This window comes from Aptenodytes patagonicus, chromosome 2, assembly GCF_965638725.1.
Source record: "Aptenodytes patagonicus chromosome 2, bAptPat1.pri.cur, whole genome shotgun sequence".
Taxonomy (NCBI): Eukaryota; Metazoa; Chordata; class Aves; order Sphenisciformes; family Spheniscidae; genus Aptenodytes; species Aptenodytes patagonicus.
This window is the reverse complement of record NC_134950.1, coordinates 131866344-131888074: the sequence shown is the minus strand read 5'-3', so window position 1 is coordinate 131888074 and position 21731 is coordinate 131866344. Positions and strand designations below refer to the sequence as shown.

General features: G+C 37.5%; 1 protein-coding gene across 6 annotated transcripts in view; it reads right to left on the bottom strand.

Annotated features, from left to right (window-relative positions):
* TBC1D5 (TBC1 domain family member 5) overlaps window positions 1-21731 on the bottom strand; it is a 338077-nt gene that overhangs the window by 43542 nt on the left and 272804 nt on the right. For 5 of the 6 annotated variants that reach the window (XM_076331221.1, XM_076331219.1, XM_076331223.1 and 2 more), the window contains 4 exons: window positions 20601-20686; window positions 15491-15762; window positions 11050-11115; window positions 5058-5221 (listed from right to left, as the gene is read on the bottom strand). In XM_076331221.1, the coding sequence (XP_076187336.1) occupies window positions 5058-5221; window positions 11050-11115; window positions 15491-15762; window positions 20601-20686 (588 nt within the window). The remainder of the gene's footprint in view (window positions 1-5057; window positions 5222-11049; window positions 11116-15490; window positions 15763-20600; window positions 20687-21731) is intronic. The other variant, XM_076331224.1, reaches the window with a different exon arrangement.

Here is a 21731-nt window from a genome sequence, read left to right as displayed (position 1 = left end):
TTAACTTCCTGTTTTTCTCACAGTACAGTTTCTTTTCCCTGAAATGAATCCGCCAAAAAAGATAAGGAGCATTAGGATTCAAAGCTGCCAATCATGCATACAGCTGTTGTTTTACTAAATTATATGAAACTTGCAAGTATTTCTAATAAAAAACTCTAAAAGGCAGCTTATTTTTCCTTGTACTGTTTTCAGCTCTTTCACTTGAGTTACAGCATGTTGTGGGAGCCTGAGTAAGGCAACTGAGAAAAGAATCACACTTCCAAAATATCTCAGAGGTTTTTCTACGAACTCTGTCCACATGATCTGGCAGCATCTCAGATTTAATATACTTTTCATCTATCCCTAAAATTAGACAAGCACTGAAGTACTAAATTGCATTTTTCAGGTGTCTGAATTGGCCTATCACATCAGAAAAAGAAAGACAAATGCCCTACAGTATGAACTGCAGTTAAACGTTAAGGCACTGAAGTTTGTTAAACTTAATGGCTCCGAGAACAATCATCATGTCTTTAACATCAGGCCTAACAAATCCAACATATTGATCAGGCAATTGGCTGTTGTACACAGATGCTAACTTATTCTGGGCACGTTTTATGATGCTTAACTAAAAAAGGGCATTTCATCATAGAATTTGTATTTCCAAATAAATATTTGGCATTAGTAAGTATGGACTGACAAGCATTTTACTTAAAACCTTTCAAAGGTCAGGGAAAAGATATATGGGAATAAAAAAAAGTCTCCAAGATGTGTATCATGCACAAAAGACATGCTCTTCTTCAAAGGTATTTTTGCATGCATGATTTTTTTTTTATGTAGTTGTCTAGTATTTATTTTATTATCTCTTTGATTTTTGTACACCACTTCTACTTGAGCAAAACTGTCAAGCTTGTATGCTTAAAATCAGGTTCCTAAATCCATAGAGCAGACGCCTATTTAATTGAAAATAATGGCATTCATTAATTTTCTAACCTGTAGGGGTACTCATATCTAACTTCAAATCAGTCAGACGAGCTATGTAAATCACAGACAGTAACAGTTGTTTCTACCTGCTTGTGGGGACAATAGCATATGTTGTCAAATCTGATTTAATTAAAAAGTCTGTGCAATCAAAACCAGCATGATGCATGACACTTTTGTTCAGGATTTTTTTTGCTAAGAAATGAGGATTGTGATTGACCATGTTTGTAAATTATTTTAGTAAAGAAAACAAACTGCTCCAGATTTTCCTTAGAAATGTTTCCTTCTTGGCAATTTTTAACTTTTTTCCCAAATGGATAATTTGATTTTTCTTAACTTGAAACTTTTTATGTAGAAATTTACTTATTAAAATATACAGTTTCTCCAAATCAAAACTTTCTTTTCAGTCAAACCCATCTTTCTCCTGTGTTTTTTTAATGAAAGTTTTTAAAATGTTTATATTGTTTGACTCAAAGTTCCCTCTCTGGCACATCTCTATGGCTGAAAGCAATTTACAGAATATTCTGCCAGAAACTGAAACCAGCCAACCATATTTGCCAGAATCAACGTCTAAGCAGCTTTGCTATTTGCCAAAAAGAGGGGTAGACTGTCCTTAATGGTTGCTGGAGATGTAAATGAAACATAATGAGAAATAAACGGACCACAAATGCACCCAATTTCCCAACTCTGCGAAAAAGGAGAGGGCAGTAGGCAGGCTACGAGAGGAAATTTTCTAGGACTTTACTCCAGCAAGACTGACCCAGCCAGAAGATAACAGGCACTGGAGCGCACTAAAAGTTCCTGTTCTTGTTTATGGGAAGACAGCTCCAGAAACTGCAACCTAAGTTATTCCTGTCAGAAAGCCACAAACTATATAAAGGGGTAAGGAACCATCTCACTGCTGAGCACAAAACAGACTTTCAAACACATTTGGTGGGCCTCACGTTAACATACAGCTGAGCGCCACTCAATAGTAACGTGAAAAACATCAGGCTGCCATGGGTTGCCAAAACATGATCTGATATTGTGCATTCAGCCCTGAGGCTGTAGATTCACTTCCTTAACTAAATAAAACATGGGACATCTGTTTCTGACAACAGCGGTAAAAAAGTCATTCCACTGATCTTTGCATTTGAGAGGAAAAAAAGATCTACAAGACTAAATATAATGCAAATGTTACTACCTTAAGAAGTCCTTAATATGAGAAATGGACACATCCTATTCCTGAGGCAATGAATCAAGTTAAATATCAATTTTGATCATAACTCCCCCAGAGAAAGTCCAAGGTGTTGGACTGGCTTTAGGAAAGAAAGAATTTAGACAAGTCACATTTCCAGTTTATCCTGTCACAGAATCACAGAGTGTTGAGGTTGGAAGGGACCTCTGAAGCTCATCTTGTCCAACCCCCTGCTCAAGCAGGGCCACCTAGAGCAGGCTGCCCAGGACCGTGTCCAGATGGCTTTTGAATATCTCCAAGGATGGAGTATCCACAACCTCCTAGGGCAACCTGTTCCCATGCTCAGTCACCCTCACAGTGAAAAAGTGTTTCCTGATGTTCAGACGGAGCCTCCTTTGTTTCTGTTTGTGCCCATCGCCTCTGGTTCTGTCACTGGGCACTACCGAAAAGAGCCTGGCTCTGTCCTACTTGCACCCTTCCTTCAGGTATTTATACACATTGATAAGATCCCCCTGAGACTTCTCTTCTCCAGCTCTCAGCCTTTCCTCGCAGGAGAGGTGCCACAGTCCCGTCATCACCTTTGTGGCCCTTTGCTGGACTCTCTCCAGTATGTCCATGTCTGTCTTGCACTGGGGAGCCCAGAACTGGACACAGTACTCCAGGTGCGACCTGCGATGATGACATTCCTGTTCATCCCATGACAATGTTACAGTAATGTCCCCTGGTTTGTGAAAATCACTTTTTTTAACTCCATGTTGAAGGACGTATTTTTATGTATGTATTCCATTTCCGCTTTGCTTAGGAAGAGCATTAATTAGAAGTAAAAAGATGAAGGGGAAATGGATTCTCTTTCATGTGTTACACCAAGAATGACTGATTTTAAAAGCATCTTTTTATAAAGTGATTGATGCATGGCCATGTTCCAACAAAGGTAATTTCCCCAATACTTATCAACATAATCTGTATAATTATTAGAGACAAATGTAAAAATGTAGACCAGTTCAGTTTTATAAATAAAACAAAGATGTGAACCCATTATGTTTTCAAGTTGTCTTTTGCCTCCAGAAAACAGCTGTAAATGAAGCGACTATGAGACTGGAGTATTCCAATGCAACTATTTTGGGACCTGAGGATGAACTCCTTGGGGTTTTCTTCTCTTCATGGAAAACCAGGTATCATGAAATTTACAGGAAAACTAAAACCAAACATTGCCTTGAGCAACAGAGAACAGATTTAAACAAACTTTTTCCTCTTGGAGCTGCTACAAATTCCTTTTCCCTCTAATAAAAGTCAGTCAAAAACTGAATGTAAGAAAATAAGGTTTTGGTAGCCTAAAACCTTTTCTAGCTGTTTAATCATAAAATGCTACAATATAAAGTATAAATCACAGTTCAAAGAATTCTTTTGAAAATTTATGCTCTGCTTATTTTATCACGATTACCAATCTACTGGAAAGTATTGTAAGGACTACAAATCTGTTCCAATGAATACATCTTTCTCCAAAATCGTTGAAAAAAACAGTAACAAAATACCACAAATTTGGGAAATTATTTACCTGAAAAACATGTTAATTGTTAATGGGTTCTTATTGAGTACGAATATTATAATGGAAAATTCTTCTATGTCTCCAATTAGAGAACTAAGGAGGAATTATTCTTAAACTCTACTAGTGCAAAAAACCCAAGTTCTGGCCTGGACAATAGTTGTAAACAAAAGCTGGATTTAGATCTTGTTAAACCACATAAAAAGAAAAGTTCAATATTGGTATATTTATTTTTCTTCAACTCATGAGGACAAGCAGAGAGATATTAAGTTGTTCTTTTCTCTTAAAATTCAATTCAATATGTCTTAAATGGATATAAACCAAAATTATAGCTTCTTGTTGACTAACCACAAAACACAGCTTTTCTTTAGGCAACATTAAAGCATGCAGAACAAGAATTAAACCCTCTCTTTCAGTGAACAAAAACTGAACAAAGTTGTGCAAAGTTGTGCATTTCATTACAACATTTTAAATATAAAATTTAAAACATGATGTCAATTAATATTCTCCTGTTTAAATAGAAAAATGCTGAGATGTTCAGATTAATCTTCTGCACACTATTTACCTCTGAACACCTGAAGAATGCTGCAATATAGAAATACTGCTATTACAATTCCTATTTATTGAAATCAATAGGAAGTTATATGAGCATACATTTATGAAAATGGAATGGAGAAAACCCCTATGCCTTCCCCTTAAAAAAAATGCAACTTTTTCCATCTATTACGTAGCTGGTTACTAATCAGCAGGAAGACAATGGGAAATGTGTGTATAAAATAAAGAAGAAGCCTCCTGCTCCATGGCATATGAGGGTTTACCAAAGTAGTGCTCCTAAAATATCTTTGATGGGACGAGAATTTCTTTGGAACATACCCATGATAAGAGCAAATTTTCTTGGATGAAAACAATCTGTTTAAATAATAGTTTCTCGTGACCAAATGGAAGGTCAGGGCCGTGCAAGAAATAGAACTGTGACTGAAGACCACAGATGCTACAGACGCTGGAAACCTCTGATGTATTAAGGAATTTCAGGGACAACAGATGGACATGTTTGGATCTGCTGAGCATTCGTGCTTCCCACCGGACTGTTTATTAACTTCAGGACTACACCAGAAGTCTAACAAAGCAGGACTTCTCTCCTCTTTCTCAGAGGCAACAGGCGCTTTCACAGTTTCATTTCAGGTAGGATTATGGGATGGAAGCCATAATGGAGATGTTACTCAACAGAAACAGTTGAAATAGCTTATTTCTGCTTTTGCCATTAATGTGTGCTCAGGGAAACATTTCCAAGTGCAAGTGCTTAATGAATGGGAGAAATGGTTGCCTCTAACAAGTAATGCAGCGTGACATTAAAATATCTTAAAAAGTTAAAGAACTCACCGATTCTTTTCTGCTCATAGTTTTGCTTTGGGAACGGGAGCGGGAGATTGTACTGAAAAAGGAATCCTTTTTTGATGCAGACAATGGTGGAGATCCTGTAAATTCACGTCCTCCAGACAAGCTCTCTATGCTTGGAGATGAACTGATGTTTTTTGAACTTTGGCCTGTAAAGCAAGTATAAAGTAACAAAATAATTAATCAACAGGCACTTTGTTTTCCCTGTAAATACCTCCTTGTCTTAATTGACATTCACTGAGATTCACAGATAGCTCAACACAGAATGAAACGTTGAAGTGTGTCAGCATGCACTGTGAGATTGAAGGACTATTCTGACATACATGGAACTGAAGTTTTGTATGAGAGAAAAATACAAAATCTTAGTGTATATATAGATATATACACAAACACACACTATCTATCTAGTGTGTGTATATATATGCTGAACAATATATATCTATCTCTCTATATGAATACCATCTCAGTATATATACCCTATTATATCCACAGACTGAGGGCCTTCTCTTCCCTGTGTGGCATAATGAGCAAAAGTACCATCTCATACTAATAAAAAAAAATCTGATGTCATCAACACTGCAAAGGAAATCCTTTTTCTTTCCACAAATAAACTATAAAACTTGGCAAAGAAAGCTAAGAACAAGAACGTCAGATTCCAAGAATGGGTTGGACATTGAATATCTAGATGACAATATCTAGACTTACAACAGGAAAAAGTAAGTTAAGTTCGGAAAAGAATGTAAATTCTCATGCTTCAAATTTTAAGGCCATCTCCACCTAACAGACATTCTGATGAAGTCTACTCAATAGACTTATTGTCATTTCATGCAGCTTTTCAAAAGAATCTAGTGTTGTCCACTGTCATAGCGAAGACATCTGGGTAGATGCCTGGGCTGTTTCACCATGACACTGTATGCAGTCAGGCAGTCTTTGATAAGGATCATTTCTTCCAGTTGAGGCCCACAAAGTGTTTTGAAGTACTTAACTTAAAATTCTATTTCCATTAGCTCCAGAAGAAAAAAACCAATATGACAGTTTTCATTCACTTTCATTAAGAAAATGTTGCATTAGGACAGATGGTAGTTTTAAAAAACCTTTCTGTTATGTGTATGAGGAAGTCAATCCAGAGTGACCCAATGCAATTCTAGAATTTTCCATTCTGAAAAAAAGTAAAATAGCAGGTAAAACTAAAGCTCTAGAATTCTTCCCTTTTCTTGTTTCGTCAGCTATTCTGATGAGGCTGTTCATGTTCTCCCTTTTTCCATTCCTTTGTTTTTGGTGTGCTTTTCATGCTACCATCTATAGCATCAGGAATGATCCTCTGAAACCACATCATTCAGATGTCACAGGTGCAGCTTCATCTCCTTTGCAAGGCTGTGATCGAATTTGAAACCACCTCCCTCGCAGATGCCAGTGGTTCATCCTTCTTTGCTCTGAGCTGCTCCCACTTTCTATGCCAGTTTTACTCCCAGATGTGCCACACATTATTGCACAGACCTTACAATTTATTTAGTGTTTTGTCATTGTGGATGCACTACCCATTCTGAAAATACAAAACTAACTCCTTTTCCGGAAGGGGACAGTCTCCCCTTCATCATGCATTGCGGTCTTCCCCCATGATACAACTTTCTAGAAAATGAAAGAAAACTAAAAGACAAAGAAATGAAAGAAAATAGAGGCAGAAAAGGCTGCAGAAAACACAGAAAGAAATTCAGATTTAGATACAAAAGGAGACCAGCTCTGTTGCGATCAAACATTTTAAACAAAAGGAAGTAACTAGCAAAACCTACTCATACAGAAACATCTTAACTTAATTCAGTCATTTAAGATCTAGAGGGGTAACTGTCCTCAAAGTGGTGTGGAAGTCAGCGGTGCCGTGCTTGGCCACCTGCCGGGTGGAGACAAAGCCCGAGCCAAGTTCTCCACGGTGTTTGAGCTACGCAGCATATATTGCACAGCTACAGCCACATGAAACCAGCACATTTTCTTAAGGGAATAAATACAGATCTGTTTAAAATGTCCTCTTAGCAAGAAGACTGTTAAATGCAAAGAGATTGAACTAGCAAAGAATAAAACATCATGTGACAAAACAGACCAAAAAGGACAAAACCCCGGAAAAGGATCTGCGTTTAATATTCTCAACGTTTTCTGGAAGATAATTGGCGTATAAACTGCTTCCCACCTTCTCCTTCATTCTCTCTTGCCTTATTTTGCTCTTCTTTCCCATGACCCTCCTACATTCTATGTCCTGCCTCTCATACTCCTGTGGACCTTCCTCTGTCTGCCTCCTCCTCTTCTTCAGACCCCTCCACATTGCCTTTTCTGCTTCTGCGACTTCCTTGTTCCAACTTTTTCCTTTACATATTCTTCCCTTCCCACCAACTTCATTCAACTGCATTTTTCTGTTCCTTCCCAGCCCTCCTCTAGTCACTTATCACCTACCACTTAGTCTGAACAGCTTCCTTAAAGCGCAGGAGATGGAGGCTGTAAGATCTCACTTAACTCACATTTTAAAGAGAAATGGGATACACATTAATTAGGTGAACATGAATCTCCAATTCTGTAAATAATTCTAGAAATGGAAAAGGAGAAAACACTGCATGGCAAACAGCAAAAATAATTCAGTTACAAGGAAGTTTTTATAAGATTTCTAATTTTAGGATAAAATCATGTCACTTGGCAACACCATTATCCTTACAGTTGCCTTTATGTAAGAAGGAGACTTTTTATGCATTTCACGTGGCAATTCACAATGGAAATGTGGCTTTACAATAGGTAAAACTTAAAAATAGTTTTGGAACAGATGAAATTACCTATTTTAGCAAATAAAGCATTTATAAAAGAAATCCACACAGCTAAGCCAGAGCAGCCAATATAAATGCTAAACATAAAAAAATCTATTTGGTAGACAGAGTAAAGTACAATGAAAAAATATTTTATTATGTAAATCAGACTAAATGGGCTCTCTTTCCCATCCTAGTAATAAGAAGATATCTTCCACATAGGATCAAGATTAAAAAAAAACAAACAAAAAAAAGTTAAACAAGGAGCAATGTATATTTTTCACATACTCCTCCACTGCATGGCCTGCGCTTCACCTACTTCACTTGCAAATAAGCAGCTTATGTGGTAAAATTTCATAGATAACATTGAGAGAGGGACACTTTAAATATATTTGAGGAACCCATGCACATGAAATAATACAGCTTGGTAAAATGATGGAAAAATTATTTGTAAGGATTTTTTTTTTCTATATTCTGTCTTTCAGGTCTAAGGAAAAAAAAGTCCAAAATATAATAGGAAATTGAAAAGACAGAGAACTATCCTTACGGCCACCACTTTGCTTACTGAAGAGCTACACTTCAAAAGATAGATCACAGTTTAGAGGAATGGAATATGCAACTACTTGCATAACCAAACAAGAAAAGAAATATGTATAGCTGGGATTTTGTGGACAGAACAATACAACTGTCCTAAAAGGGCATTTGCTCAAATAGCACCAAGAGCTTTGACTAATCTGGTTCTTATGGACTGTAAAATATAATGAAGATGGAAAATAAAAGCAATACAAGACGTAATGAAACTAAGATAGAGATGCAGTAAAACAGAAGTGATAAAAATACTATTTCTATACGTTTTATACCCAGGTAAGAAGAAAGCTTGGGATGCACCTGATCATTCTGCTTGAATAAGCATATCTGAGAAAATTATCATCAGGAAACACTAAATTTTTACTCTGACTCCAACTCTGTGAACAGCACTGTGACATGGATTATTTGGGGATGTGATTAAGAATTAAGCAAGACAGAAAGAATAGCCCTTATGAATAATTACAGTGTGTTGCAAGTCAAAAAGCAGAGTTCTTGGATTGTAACAGGCTTCTCCAATTTCCAGAGGAGTCATCATTTTTGCACTGGTAAATAAGAAAGCTGAAAGACAAGCCGCACCAATCATGCATGTTTTCCCCAATGTAACAAAAAAGCCACCTATCATTTTCCCAACACAGACGTTTAGTGGAGCTGCTGCAAGAACAGTTAACTGAAGTCACCATGATGCTTTTGAAGTCTTTCAGATGTATTATGCGTGTACCGATTTCTGAGGCATTAACAACCCTCACGTAACTTTGGAAATAACACTGTAGCGCCAATGCAGAGGTTTCAGGCTCTCGGGAGGATTACACAAAATGCCATTTGTATCTTCTCTGTTGTGTGTCTCACTGATTCCGCAATTTTCTTAATAAGCAGTGTTGCACGTTCTCCTCACTCAATAGCTCAACAAGAAGGTCATTCAAGAGAGTTTCTAATTCCTCAGGAAAAAAAGCTAAAAAGCCAAACAAACCAGAACTCTTAGCCTCCAGCTACAATCAAAGTGCATAAAGTGATGTAATAAACTACAGTTAATAACTAACCAAACTCATCTCCTTCTTCTTTAGCAGCTTAATCGGCAACCTGAGAACATCACTGAATCAAAACTTTCATTTTCCTCTGCTCATTCTATCAATCTCAGATAACTACATTATGCCTTCCTAAAAGAAGATTAGAAAAATCTGATCTCTGACTATCTAAGCGTATACCAGAGAGTCCTAAAGCCTATATGAAACAGGCTGAAGAAACCACAAGCATGGAAATCAAATAAACGCTTATGAGGCACACAGAGCAAAGAGCTAAGGATCCCTGACATAAGCAGTAGTCAGAACACATTACTGCATAGGATGTCTCAAAAATATGTATGTGCACACTAAAATCCATAAATAGTTCACAGTAATGATGCACAGGATTTCGTGCACTAAAAATACATCCCCTTCTGAGGCAAAAAGGAGCAGCGTTACCTCTGTGTGCTGGCTTCTAACTGGCTCACTCCTTGCCTGTTGTTGGTGATATTGGGGCTGAGCCCAGGGTTGAAAATGCTCTGTCTCAAAATCATTTGGAAAAATACATGGATGTGGAAGTGGGAAAAGGGACTGAACTGTTGGTACTGCTGGCAGGGCAGAGGGTGGAGACATGAAATGTCTTGAAAAGAAGAAGGAAAGTTTAAATGCAATGTGATCTATAACAGGGATTTATAAGAAAGTAAAAGATGATGACGAGAGGAGCAGAGCAGACTTATGATGAAAGAAAAGCAAGCTGCAGGTCTTACTAAGTTTGAGTTAAGTTATAGGGGAGATAATCATGAACTTTGGAGGCCTCTACTAAAATATAGGAAAAGTCAGAGAAGACGTGCACAAAAGGCATGCAAAAATGATGGCTCACTCCTACAGAGGAAAAGAATAGCTTTCATAGTTATAAGGAGAGCAAGGACAGAGATACCAAGAAGAACAGAAGTAAGGCGCGATCTATAATTCAAAACCACTCAGCTCTGCTCATCTATTACTCTGTACTTGCCATAGTCAGAACGTAGAGTATTAAAATTTGCAAAAAGAATGATACGAGTTTTATAAAACTTTTAACTTCAGATAAATTAGTTTCCCTTTTTCTCCTACACTGAAATTGGAACAAAGACTTCCAGCACTTTTAAAATTTATTCAGACCACCTCACCACACAAATCCATACGCTTATTATTCAGGGCGAGGCAGGTAAGCTCCTCTTTAGTCAAGAGCATTGAAGTAGACGTTCAGCTCAGAATACCTGCCTCCAATATAGCAACAGGGAAGTAACGCAACTAAAAGAGACATCGATGGTCGAATCGCCCCACGTGACAAAGCGTGACATGGACCACAAAGTACAAGGCAAATACACATTTTTAACGAAGACGGATGCTGGCGTACGGCGAATGTAACTGCAGGGGCACACACAGCACAGTCAGGGCGCGATGGAGCGGAGCTGCTTTTGTCTCTCTACACAACAGTGCCACTCGGTGGATGGACAACGGCAGTGGGTGGAGACGCCACGCACGGCAAAACCCGCGGGGGTGGCTGGGCAGCCGGAGGGTAACGCTGCAGGCAGAGAAAGCCCCCCCCTGTCCCCGCAGCAGCCGTACCTGGGAGGGCAGGGGGATGCTGCCCGGGGCCCGGCAGCGCAGCATCGCTGCCTGCGCCTGCCTCGCCTGGTAAACAAACAACAGCGTTAGAAGGTTTCCCCAGCAAATGCAATTCACTGAAGCGAAGAGCTGCAACTTTGGGGTTTTGAGCTGGAAGACCCTGCTTTGAACACAAACGATATGGTAAGAGAGCGGCGTAAGAGCAGGCAAAAACAAATGGGGAGTTTTAACAATCAGTGCGTTATATGCCCCACTCAGACACGTGCAAAAAAGCAGTGCTTTTAAGAGACTGATTTATATCAAAATCTAAACTAAAACAAACGATCAAACCCATTTTGTTTCTGGTACTTTACACTGACAGTGTCGTTCTGCTAGCTTGGGAGCATCGTATTCTTACTGTCAATAAATTTTCGTAATTACCTAAGAATATGTATATCTATATGTTTTTTAAAAAGGAAAAAAAAGTGTTTGTTAATCAGTGTTTTATTCCTTTAATTTTTATTCAGTTCTGCTATCAGTAAGGACAACTTCTTTTTCCTTCTGAAAAAGCATACTCATTTTCTAGACACAGTTCATAAATAATTCTAAATATGGAGATCATTTCTTTAGGGCATATTCAGTGACTGTGGAAATTCTGTTCGTGTTACAACAAATACCGCAGAAGTATCAACTCATAAAAACAAACAGTAGTCTAGAAACTCTTTAAATAGCTGATCACAGTTTTGGTAGAACTTCATCTTCAAACTGGTCCCCTAACGTGTCCTTGTGACAAAGCGGCATTCAAATCAAAAGCCTTTTGGGTTTCAGCATGAAAGGACCTAGAAGGAAAACTGTATCTGGCACTATCAGGGAAGAAGTGAATGAGAACTGCTTTTTTTCTGGCAACACACTGCCGTTTGGTAATCAAAGAGTATCCAGTTTCTGAATGCTCAAGAATCCAGTGGAACACAAAGGGCAACAATTCTGCTATTTTCCGTATTTTTTCATTATCGATTTTTATCTTTCAAGACAACGAACTCAACTGACAATCCAATGAACTCAAGATTTGAATTCAACCTTTGTGCCAATGAATTCCTTCATTGTGTAGAATCAAGAGAATATTTTAATCCCTTTTCTATTAGTAGGCTACCTTGCATAAGTAATCAGTAATGATACCCAATCTTCTTCTGTGCTGAGGACAGGCTGAATGGGATTAATATATTATTAGGAGGAACTGAATTTCCAATTAGGTGTCTGGATACTTCGCTCAAATGTGATTTGTAATGTTGAAAACTCACCAGGAATCACAGGCTTGCAATCATGTTTTTTTTTTTAATATTAGTCCGCTCTTTTTCCATTTACATTATCTAAATTATATGCATTTTTTCTTGAAGAAATTCAGCAAGTACCAAAACTTCAGAGTGAGAAATAATTACTATCGATTATGTAAACCAACCATGTCTCATCTAGAGTACAGCACAAGCTACCCCTGGAGGTGGCAGCATGAATGACACCTGTCACTGCTGCTGGTTTGTGAGTGGTAACTCTGTCTGAACAGAGGTGTTAAAGCTGGGATAGGATTATTTTGCCAGTCCTGCAAGGTATTTTGTTACCAAGGACTTCTTCACACTTAATAAAGAAGTAGATCAGGCAATTAATTTAATCTCTTCAAACTTGTAGCCCTCTACATATTAATTTAAATTATCAGCACTGCTTGAGCATTCAAAACCTGAAAGGACTAATACAATATGAGAAGAATGGATAACTTCTTTCATGACTTGATGCCTGTCAGATTTACAGCACTTCAGTCTGTTATACTGTCCAACTGAGCATCTGTGAGTGTTAGATCAACTGGAAGTGCAAATGTCTATCAATTTAAATCCTAAATTGTGCCTTGTCCAACCAAGCTCCAGGAGGTTGAAGAGAGCTGAAAACACAGTGAAGAACATAAGACAATTAGTGACAGCTGGTCAGTAACGTAGGAGCCTTATAGTTACAAACCATGCCAAATAGCTTTTAGATACTCAAAAGCTAGAGCAGAATCCAGAGTTTGAAAAAAGCCAGTGCAGAAGGTAAAAAGGCATGTAAAAAGTTCAGCACAAACAGGAGTGGAATGAGAGCTTCTCAGGGTGTGGATATATTCTAAATCCTAAATCTTAATGCCTGGGATAGAAGTACTCACAACTTCTCAGAGCTACGGGTAGTGCCCTCATTCACCAGAGACGCTGTACAGCACTTTCTTGAGGTGGTGGTACTGTCCTTCTGCACAGAACTGAAAAGACTTATTTTCACTTTTAAGGCATGATGGAGATGGTGCTGAGTTGTTTACAAAGGTATCTGCATCATGCTCCAAAAGGGTCTTTTTAGCCTGTCTCCGCCACAGTGTCATTGCAAATAGGGTTTGGTTTTTTTGCTAAGCTATTCCTACATTTAAACTTACTTCAGAGAGAATTCACTGGGCAGCTTCTAAGAGACTTTATATTTCCTTTGCCATTTTGGGTTTCTCTTTAAAAATATCAATTATGGCACTTGCAAACATAGTTAGCTGCCGTCATTTAAAACTTCTGTCCAACTACAGGCAATATCCTGATAACTGTACAGGTCTGGAATAACAAGCATGGCACTAATATGTAAAACAAAACTCACTGTCATCTCAACTGATTAAAAAAAGTATATTTACATTTTGTTGTCTTTAAATTACTTCTGCAAGTGTTGTACCAAATATGGATAGACAGAATAGGGTGAGAGGAAGCTGCAGGTACCGAAGCGTTGCAGTATGTTTTATTTCCTCTTACCATGAAAATGCTCTGTGCCTTACATCATAAATTTGCATAATTTCTTGATAACTTTACCAAATCTCCATATTCCTGTTGATACAGAAATATGTGCACAGCTTGTACATGACAATGACCAAACATAACTACAATTTTTCATTCTGATTCTTGTATGGAAAGTGTCAGGTGCATTTCTGCATGATGCAAGAAATGGCACATACAAGTGTAAAGAGGGTTGTCCTTGACCAGCTAGATAAAGATTAAGCTACAGTCGATTCCACCTATAGAAGTTGCTTCAAATTGTACACTTTTTTTATATTAAGCAGGGAATGAAAATAACCACCTGAGGACCACTTTTCAATCCAAAAGGTAAAAAAAGAATAATGTGATAAGGAAACTATGGAAAACTTTTTTAAAAAAGTAAACAAAAGAGCCTCTCCAAAATTGTGGAAATAATTTCGTTCCACGCCTAATTTTACTTCCATTGTTATGAACAGGATTTGCATCAAGGATTCACTGCATTTCAGTTTCACGTTTGCACTGTAAAACGCTTGCTGGAGCAATTTCTGAGATTATTCTACGATTCTAAGAGAAGCTGCGTATCTGGATTTTGCCAAGCAGCTGCAGTGGCCCTTACAGAAGTGCTTGTATCTCTGCTTCAAGAGAACAGTTGTACCTTTCAGTTCTGCTCCCTCAGTGTCTGGTGGGTGTGCCATGCACCATGAAAGGACTAACTTTGGACCATATGCGTGCCACAGGAAGGAGAAAGAACAACTTCAGCTACAAAGTGTTATTTCCCTTCTCTTACACTTTCAAATCTGGTGAAAAATATGATGCAATCCTACGTAATGGTTCAGGGCAACCAGCACCAGCCCTCAAACTTACAACCATTACTTAGGATGAGTTGCTAGAAGCAGCAGGTACTGCATCATTCTACATACTCCTTGCAAAGAGCATACTGCCATAGGCTGTCTGAAGACGAAAAGCAGTAATGCACCTTGAGCCTGGCAGAGTATAGGAAACAACTGCTGAAGCTGAGCTTCTGACTTTGTTGTTTTAAAAAACTGTCCTCAAGAAATGTAAAAAAAAGGCTAAGAAAAAGAAGTAGTATCTACTAAACAGAGAAAGTGCAGAGGGCCATCACAAATTATTAAAAGGCAAATACATGTTATTGTTCAAATAACTTCTCAAATAATCTCCACACATTCTAAAGGGAATAAGATTTTGTTTATTAAGAATTACTCTGTAATTGATCTAACTTCCTTCACTCGTATTTAGCTAATGTTGTTATGCATGGGATTTGTGCCAATAACCTGAAAAAAAATATATGAAATTAGTCTTACAGTTCAAAATATGTTGCATTTAAAAGACTGAAAAGTTGGCTAATGTTTATGGTAATGATCTAGTTTGTTGGTATGTCTGATGTAATTTCTGGTTAATATTTTTTTAAAGCTTCAGAACTTCCTATAGTATTGTACATTCTTGAGATAACATTTAATTCTGTATTACATTGCACACGTGCTGTTGTACTTTAGCATAGACGTCCTGCTTAACAAAATTCTGCTTTTTCTGTTTCCTCCAAATATGTACCCATCGATATAAAAATCAATAAAAGGACTTTCTTCAGTCCTTAAGACGTACGACAAAGCTTCCCTCTGTCGCGGTACTGCCACACGCTTCCCCTTTACCTTTGCCCAGCTGAACTGGCATGCTTTCGGACTTCATCATCCTCTGCTGCTGTGCCTGGTGGTGGTGGTGGTGCTGGTGGTGGTGGTGCTGCTGCTGGGGGGTTTCCACTGCGCTTCTGATGGGCATTGCAGGGGGAGGAAAGCTGCTCCCGCCGGCAGGAGCACCCCCAGCCCCTCCTGAAGCCATAGCCGGAGCAATGAGCTTTCGGCCAAAATTCAGTAAGCTGTTGGAGACTTTGTTAATGTTCAGTGGGGCAGCCTTAGCACTGGCGCTGGAGAAAAAGAAGAGGAGAAATCATCACATACTTGCCAACGGTTTGGACAGACAACCATGACAACGGTTTGCATGCATTGCTCTCCAAAAATGGGGGAAAAAACCTCAAGATCTGAGCATTACAAAGCCGGTGTTTTACCACAGTTGCACTGGAATATACACAGGAACCACAGGGACTGCATGTGGTGCGAGTTTTTCTCAACCGGTAGTGGACAAATTTTTTTGGCCCTTTCTTCCTGAAAAATGCAGACTAATCCCAAACAAAGCAAGTTTGTCCCAATTTTCTTAATTTGCCTTTTTAAATGAAAAGAATGAAAACATGACAAAAAGCAATCCAGACTCTAAAGCATTGAAAACTTAATAAAACTGACTTTTTGCACTTCTTATTCAAAGGCTGCTTTAATATTTACTTCTGCTACATTAAATTCTCTTAAATGTTTAAAATAACTCAAACCCAAACATTTCTTTCAACAAGCAAAACTACCACTAGACTGTATTTTTAGGTTGGCAGAGATAGATGACGCTTGCTTTTACTTCACCTTCTGCCCAGCCCAGCCATTTCAAGCCAAGCGCTTTTTAACAGGAATCCTGATTTCAAAAGTGATTTTGGCTGAAGAATGGCTTCAGGATATAACACATATACTGGATCATGATCCTTATCATTGTTACTTTTTATTTTTAACTACAGTGGCTATTTAATTCACTTCAGTTACATGCAACATTAAGAACGAGGAAATTGTCGAACCATTTAATCTGTCTAAAATAAAGAGGCAAGGAAGCTTCTAATTCCCAGTAGAAGTGTTCACATAACCCAGGGATCAGCAAACCCATTCCTATTTGTTCATGCAGTATTTTCCTGTTTTACATAATTAATGCTTGAAATACCCTTCATAGAAATATATCACAACCACAGAGACCTTTCTGCTCCTGAGGTTTTATTTTACTGATCTGTACTTTAGTGATATAAATAGCTGTATTTAAAAAATTTGAAGAAATACATGTAATTAAAAACAATACAATCATTGTACTGGGGAAAAAATAGTTTTGGAATGCTTTGGGGAAGTTTAACTAAAAATAAATTACAAATGAATTAATATGGGTGACTTGTAACTTGCGCAAGCACCTAGAAAAGTAATTTTGATTTTGCTTTTCATGCATTTGCCTATTCGTCTCCAGATATGTTTTTTTTAGAATACACAATATAAATGCGCGCACACATATAGAACATAAGCAGAAAATAACAACAGCTGAGTTGTTTAGACTCAGAATAGATCCAGTTAAAATGAGAGAAAGCAGAAGAAAGTATGTGAGCCTGCACACTCACAAGATATAGCCTCAAGCTGTATGGGGCCCTTCTGCCATATACTGGCGGTGAAGAAAGACAGCACGTAGCATTTTTTAGGAGGAACAACAGCGCAGAGACTGGGACACGGTGCTGCTTCCCAATTTATGGAAGCTGGAAAGGAATGATTGCTGAATAACGATTAAAGGATGTTTCGGTGTCTTTCCATTTTATTGATTGCTGCCGATATTACAAAAAGTCTTTCTGTAGCCACCTGAGAATGACTGACAAAGTCACTAGAAAGAGAGCATCTTCAGAACTATAAAATACTCTTGCAGGAGTCCCAAATGGTTTCAAATGCAAACTGAATAGGTCCTAATGATTTTAAAGAAAAGGACATGGTAAAATATTTATTACTATTAAATTTTACTCTGCCACTACCTAGCAGATTCAGTTATTAATCAGTTCCCCAAGGTATTGCAGAGACACTTCAGGAAAAAAAAGGGATTTTTTCTATTAAATCACATATATGTGGCATCAGAAGAGTCAGCACAGGGCCTTTTGTTTAACGTCTTCTCCATTCCAGAAAGAAAATGAAGACTGTAGCTTTGAAGGTGGAAGACGAAATGCCAAATGCTGGCTTACCAGATGTCAGTCAGTTATCAACAGTTCGCAATGAATCTAATTACATCACCGATTTCGGGGGTCATACCAGTAATAACTCGGTTGAGATTCAGAATCCAACCTTTATTGTATTTGGCATATTTTTTTCCCTCAGCCTACTGAAACTAATCACCAAGATTAGGGCGGTATACATCACTCACTCACCTGAAACATCCCCTTAGAAAGGAGATAATGGCTTGCACATTGAGTCCTAGGTTTGTGTTGTCTCTAGGTCTAGAGCCTTGACAATCAGTAAAAAACCCCTTGACTTTGCACAAAAAATGATACTTACTAGAAGTAAAACTTTTTCTCTGACAGGCTACCCAAGCAACAAAGCCACTGGACGCTTTGAGCTAACTGTGTCATTGGAATCATGATGGCCCACAGATGCAGGAGACAAAGCTTATACAGGGGCTTGTGTATTTGTGTCCACCAGCTTGTTTCTTTCTTGTTTCTTTTTTTCAGCTATATTTTGCTTAATAAAAAGTATCAGTTTTCCTCCTACACTGTTTAATTTGCTGCTTTGACGTATGTTAAACCAGGAGAAGTTAGTTTATTTGCATTTTACAGATGGTTGGAAAGAGATTTTTTGAGAAACTTCACTTTACAGGAACAATAAACACCAAAAATCTTCTCTAAGCCGTTATGTCGAAATATGATTTTAAAAAACGCTTTCACCAATAATGTGCAATAATGTTTCATAATTATTTGAGAACTAGAAAGGGTAGTTACCGCAGCTCCTAATACCTATGTGTGATTTGGCTCTGCTATGAACTGACACTGCTAACGATCAGCTCAGAACACATACACGAAAAAAAAAATAACGATGCTATCTAAATTTCTTGTCAAGAGGTGGTCTTAATAAAAGTATTCTAAAGTAAAATTTATTGTGCAATTTCTCTGAATCACAGCTTCAGAAAATGAACAATAGCGAGGTGCTAGATTTCTGGAGGAGGTATGTTAAAACTGAGCTAAAGTTCAGGAAAATAAGAGCAATGTATCTATTTCTTACCATTTAAATGTCTGATATATTAATGCTAAGGATGATTACAGCCATTAAACACGGATCAATGTCTACATTTTAGCCATCTAATTGTACCAGACATGCACAACAATTACAAGAAAAATGCTGATTGATTATGTTGTAGAGTTATCAGCAGATGCATTTAAAAGTAAGGCATCAGTTTAAAAATATGAGTATCAAGGAGACGTGAATTCCATCTATGAAGCAAACAATTTTGTTTCATCACAATAAGCATCATTGACCTTGACTGTGAATGGTATATTTTTAAACTAGCAGTAGGAAGATGATTCAATCTCTGCAGTTTTCTGCTAAGATGAAAATGTTTTGTTTTAAGCAAGCCTTATTCAAAGGCATTTTTCTCTTCAGCAAGTAGCCATTATGAGAGATGAGAGACAAATATATGAATATGATGGATTAAAAAGTTTTATATGTGATAAAATAAGCAATATATATTAGAGATTTGCTAAGATATTTTAAATATATCATTGAGCCTGTGGAATTAAAGATGAAAAAGACCTGGTAGCTGATCTAATCCATCTCTCTGCTCACTGCAGAAACATTTCCTAATGTTACATCTTCCAGTTCTCTCTTTAGTCCAATCTTAAACAGATTTACCACATTTGACGTACTCTAAATGTTCCTGTGTTGAGATAAATTTGTCCCAGTTCCTCTATCTGAACTATTCTAAACAATTTCTCCTCTCCTTTAGTGTGTGTCCTGTATATACGTGTGCAATGAATTTATATTCCTACATAAATTTAATGGACATTTGTTTCCTTACAATTTAGGTTTCCAACAGGTGTCATTCTTGTTTGGGTTTTATGATTTATTTATTTTTTCAAAATCCTTGACACGTTTCTTTTGGAATTTTCAAATAACTTATTTTTCAAGTTTAGGCAACTCTTGAGACCATTTTTAAAGAGAATAAATAAGTAAAAACATTAAGAAAATGCAATAGAATGCAGTAATTTTTGACACCCTTCCCCAACTTTAAAGCCTGGTTTACAAAAAAAAAAATGCTTTTGCAGTCACTCTGCTCAACTTTAATTTCTGCTCCTTGCTCCATTTTTAGGAGCTTTTTAATCCACTCCATTTTAATTTTATCTAGCTTTTAATGTAACCGATTTAACCAGAATTTGACAGAGGTGCAAAGGTCTAAAAGCCAGCAAGTTCCTGTGAATCAGCAGGCACAGTATGGGGCTGGGGCCACATGCCATCCAAGAAACTGCCTGTGACAGTATAAACTGAAGCAAGGCATTGCGTCTTGCGCTGGCTTGCTCCGCAGCCCCCAGCAGCCCCCACCCACCAGCAACCGGCACCCGCGTTGTGGCCACCCAGTCGGGGCACAGGCACCTCTACACTCGTGACCACCAGATAAAATGGCCCTGACAAGGAATTTAAGCAGTATTGATGCAAACCGTTTCTAAAACAAGGGTTTGCAGGTTACTAAACCTGCAAAAGGTTTAGTAAAAATTACTTCAAACTGTATTTACATTAATTCAATTTAATTTACACAGCTTCTGGTACATGGATACTCCAGATCGCGATTAGATGCATTATTGGAAGTAGTTCAGCTACAGAACTCACATTGGCAACGTTTTACACCCTGCTTTTAGTATACATGTCATTAGGCATGAATGTCCTTAGCCTTCAAAAAATCCAGCGATCTGACTGCAACGCTATCTGTAAAACCTTCATTTTTCATGTAATAATAGGCAAGGTAAAGATTCAAAATAAATGTCATGAAATCAACACATGTGCTTCTAATACTACTCCTGTAATTCCTGTTTGGGATAAAAGTGACTTATGAAACATTTTGTTTATGTAAGGTCTTAGTTCAGTGAACACATATTCAGAAATAGCTTACCGGGTTTTGTTCATCAAGTCTGCTCCACGTGCTTTGTAATAATCTAGATTTTGCTGGAATTGGTGAGTCACTGGTCTTGGATTTCTCTAAAAAAAAAAAAAGAAAGAATATATATTTTTTTTAAAAAGAATACCTTATGGGAATTTTCTGAGAGATTTAAAGCAGAGACAAGAAGTATGCTCATTATGAAGATTAGAAATTTAGAAATTTAAAGAATAATTTCTTTTCCCAGGATCTTGGTTTCTCAAGGCAATAATGCCAGTTACATAAAAGTGAAGTCTTAAAATACTTAAAATAACACCAAGTGTTACCACTAAGTCCACTCCATGCTCACAGAAATTAGTGTTCTTCCACACAGCGATGAGGCTGTTGGCTGTAGTGGTAACATTTCTAATTAAATCAATAATTCTTGGACAAGTTCAGATACCGATCTGATTTCTTCGTTTAGCTCAGGTATAGAATTTTACCACCTCCAAGCTAAAGTGATATGTTTTTAAAGAAAATGGTAATAGTAAGGAGAAACTATAGGCAATGTTTTGAACTGAATGCATCACTAGCAGCATCTTGGTTAAGCAAAGAATTAAATTTAGAGACAACCTGAACACTGCCACTAGATGGCAGACGGAGCCTCTTTTCTCTCCAAATTTCACCCTGCTCAAAACAAGAGGCCACGAATAAAGAACTGTTCTCCTATAGAAAAATTTATATAATTAATATTGAAAGCACAAGCCACTTGTTAGTCTCTGCCTCTGCCACAATGAAACTATTTCACTGAAGCACGCTGCCTACAGTAGTTCTGAAATTGTCCTTTTCAAATCTAATAATCCACCGAACATTGATTAAGTGTAGACCACAATATATGCATAAAGTATCTTGATCAAACGAATGCATCCTGAAGGACATTATTTGGAGGGGGAAGTAAATATTTTTAAGTAAAATTTTGCATACAGATGAAACCAAAGTAACAGAGAGGTACAGAGAGACCCTTTTAAAATATATATATATATAAAATTAATATATATTAAAATATATAAAAGAAGAGAAATGGCTTAAAGTAAATAATTTCCAGTGTAAGAGAAAACAAAATGATAAAGTTCTGCATAATGATCAGATATATTGTACAAAACAGAT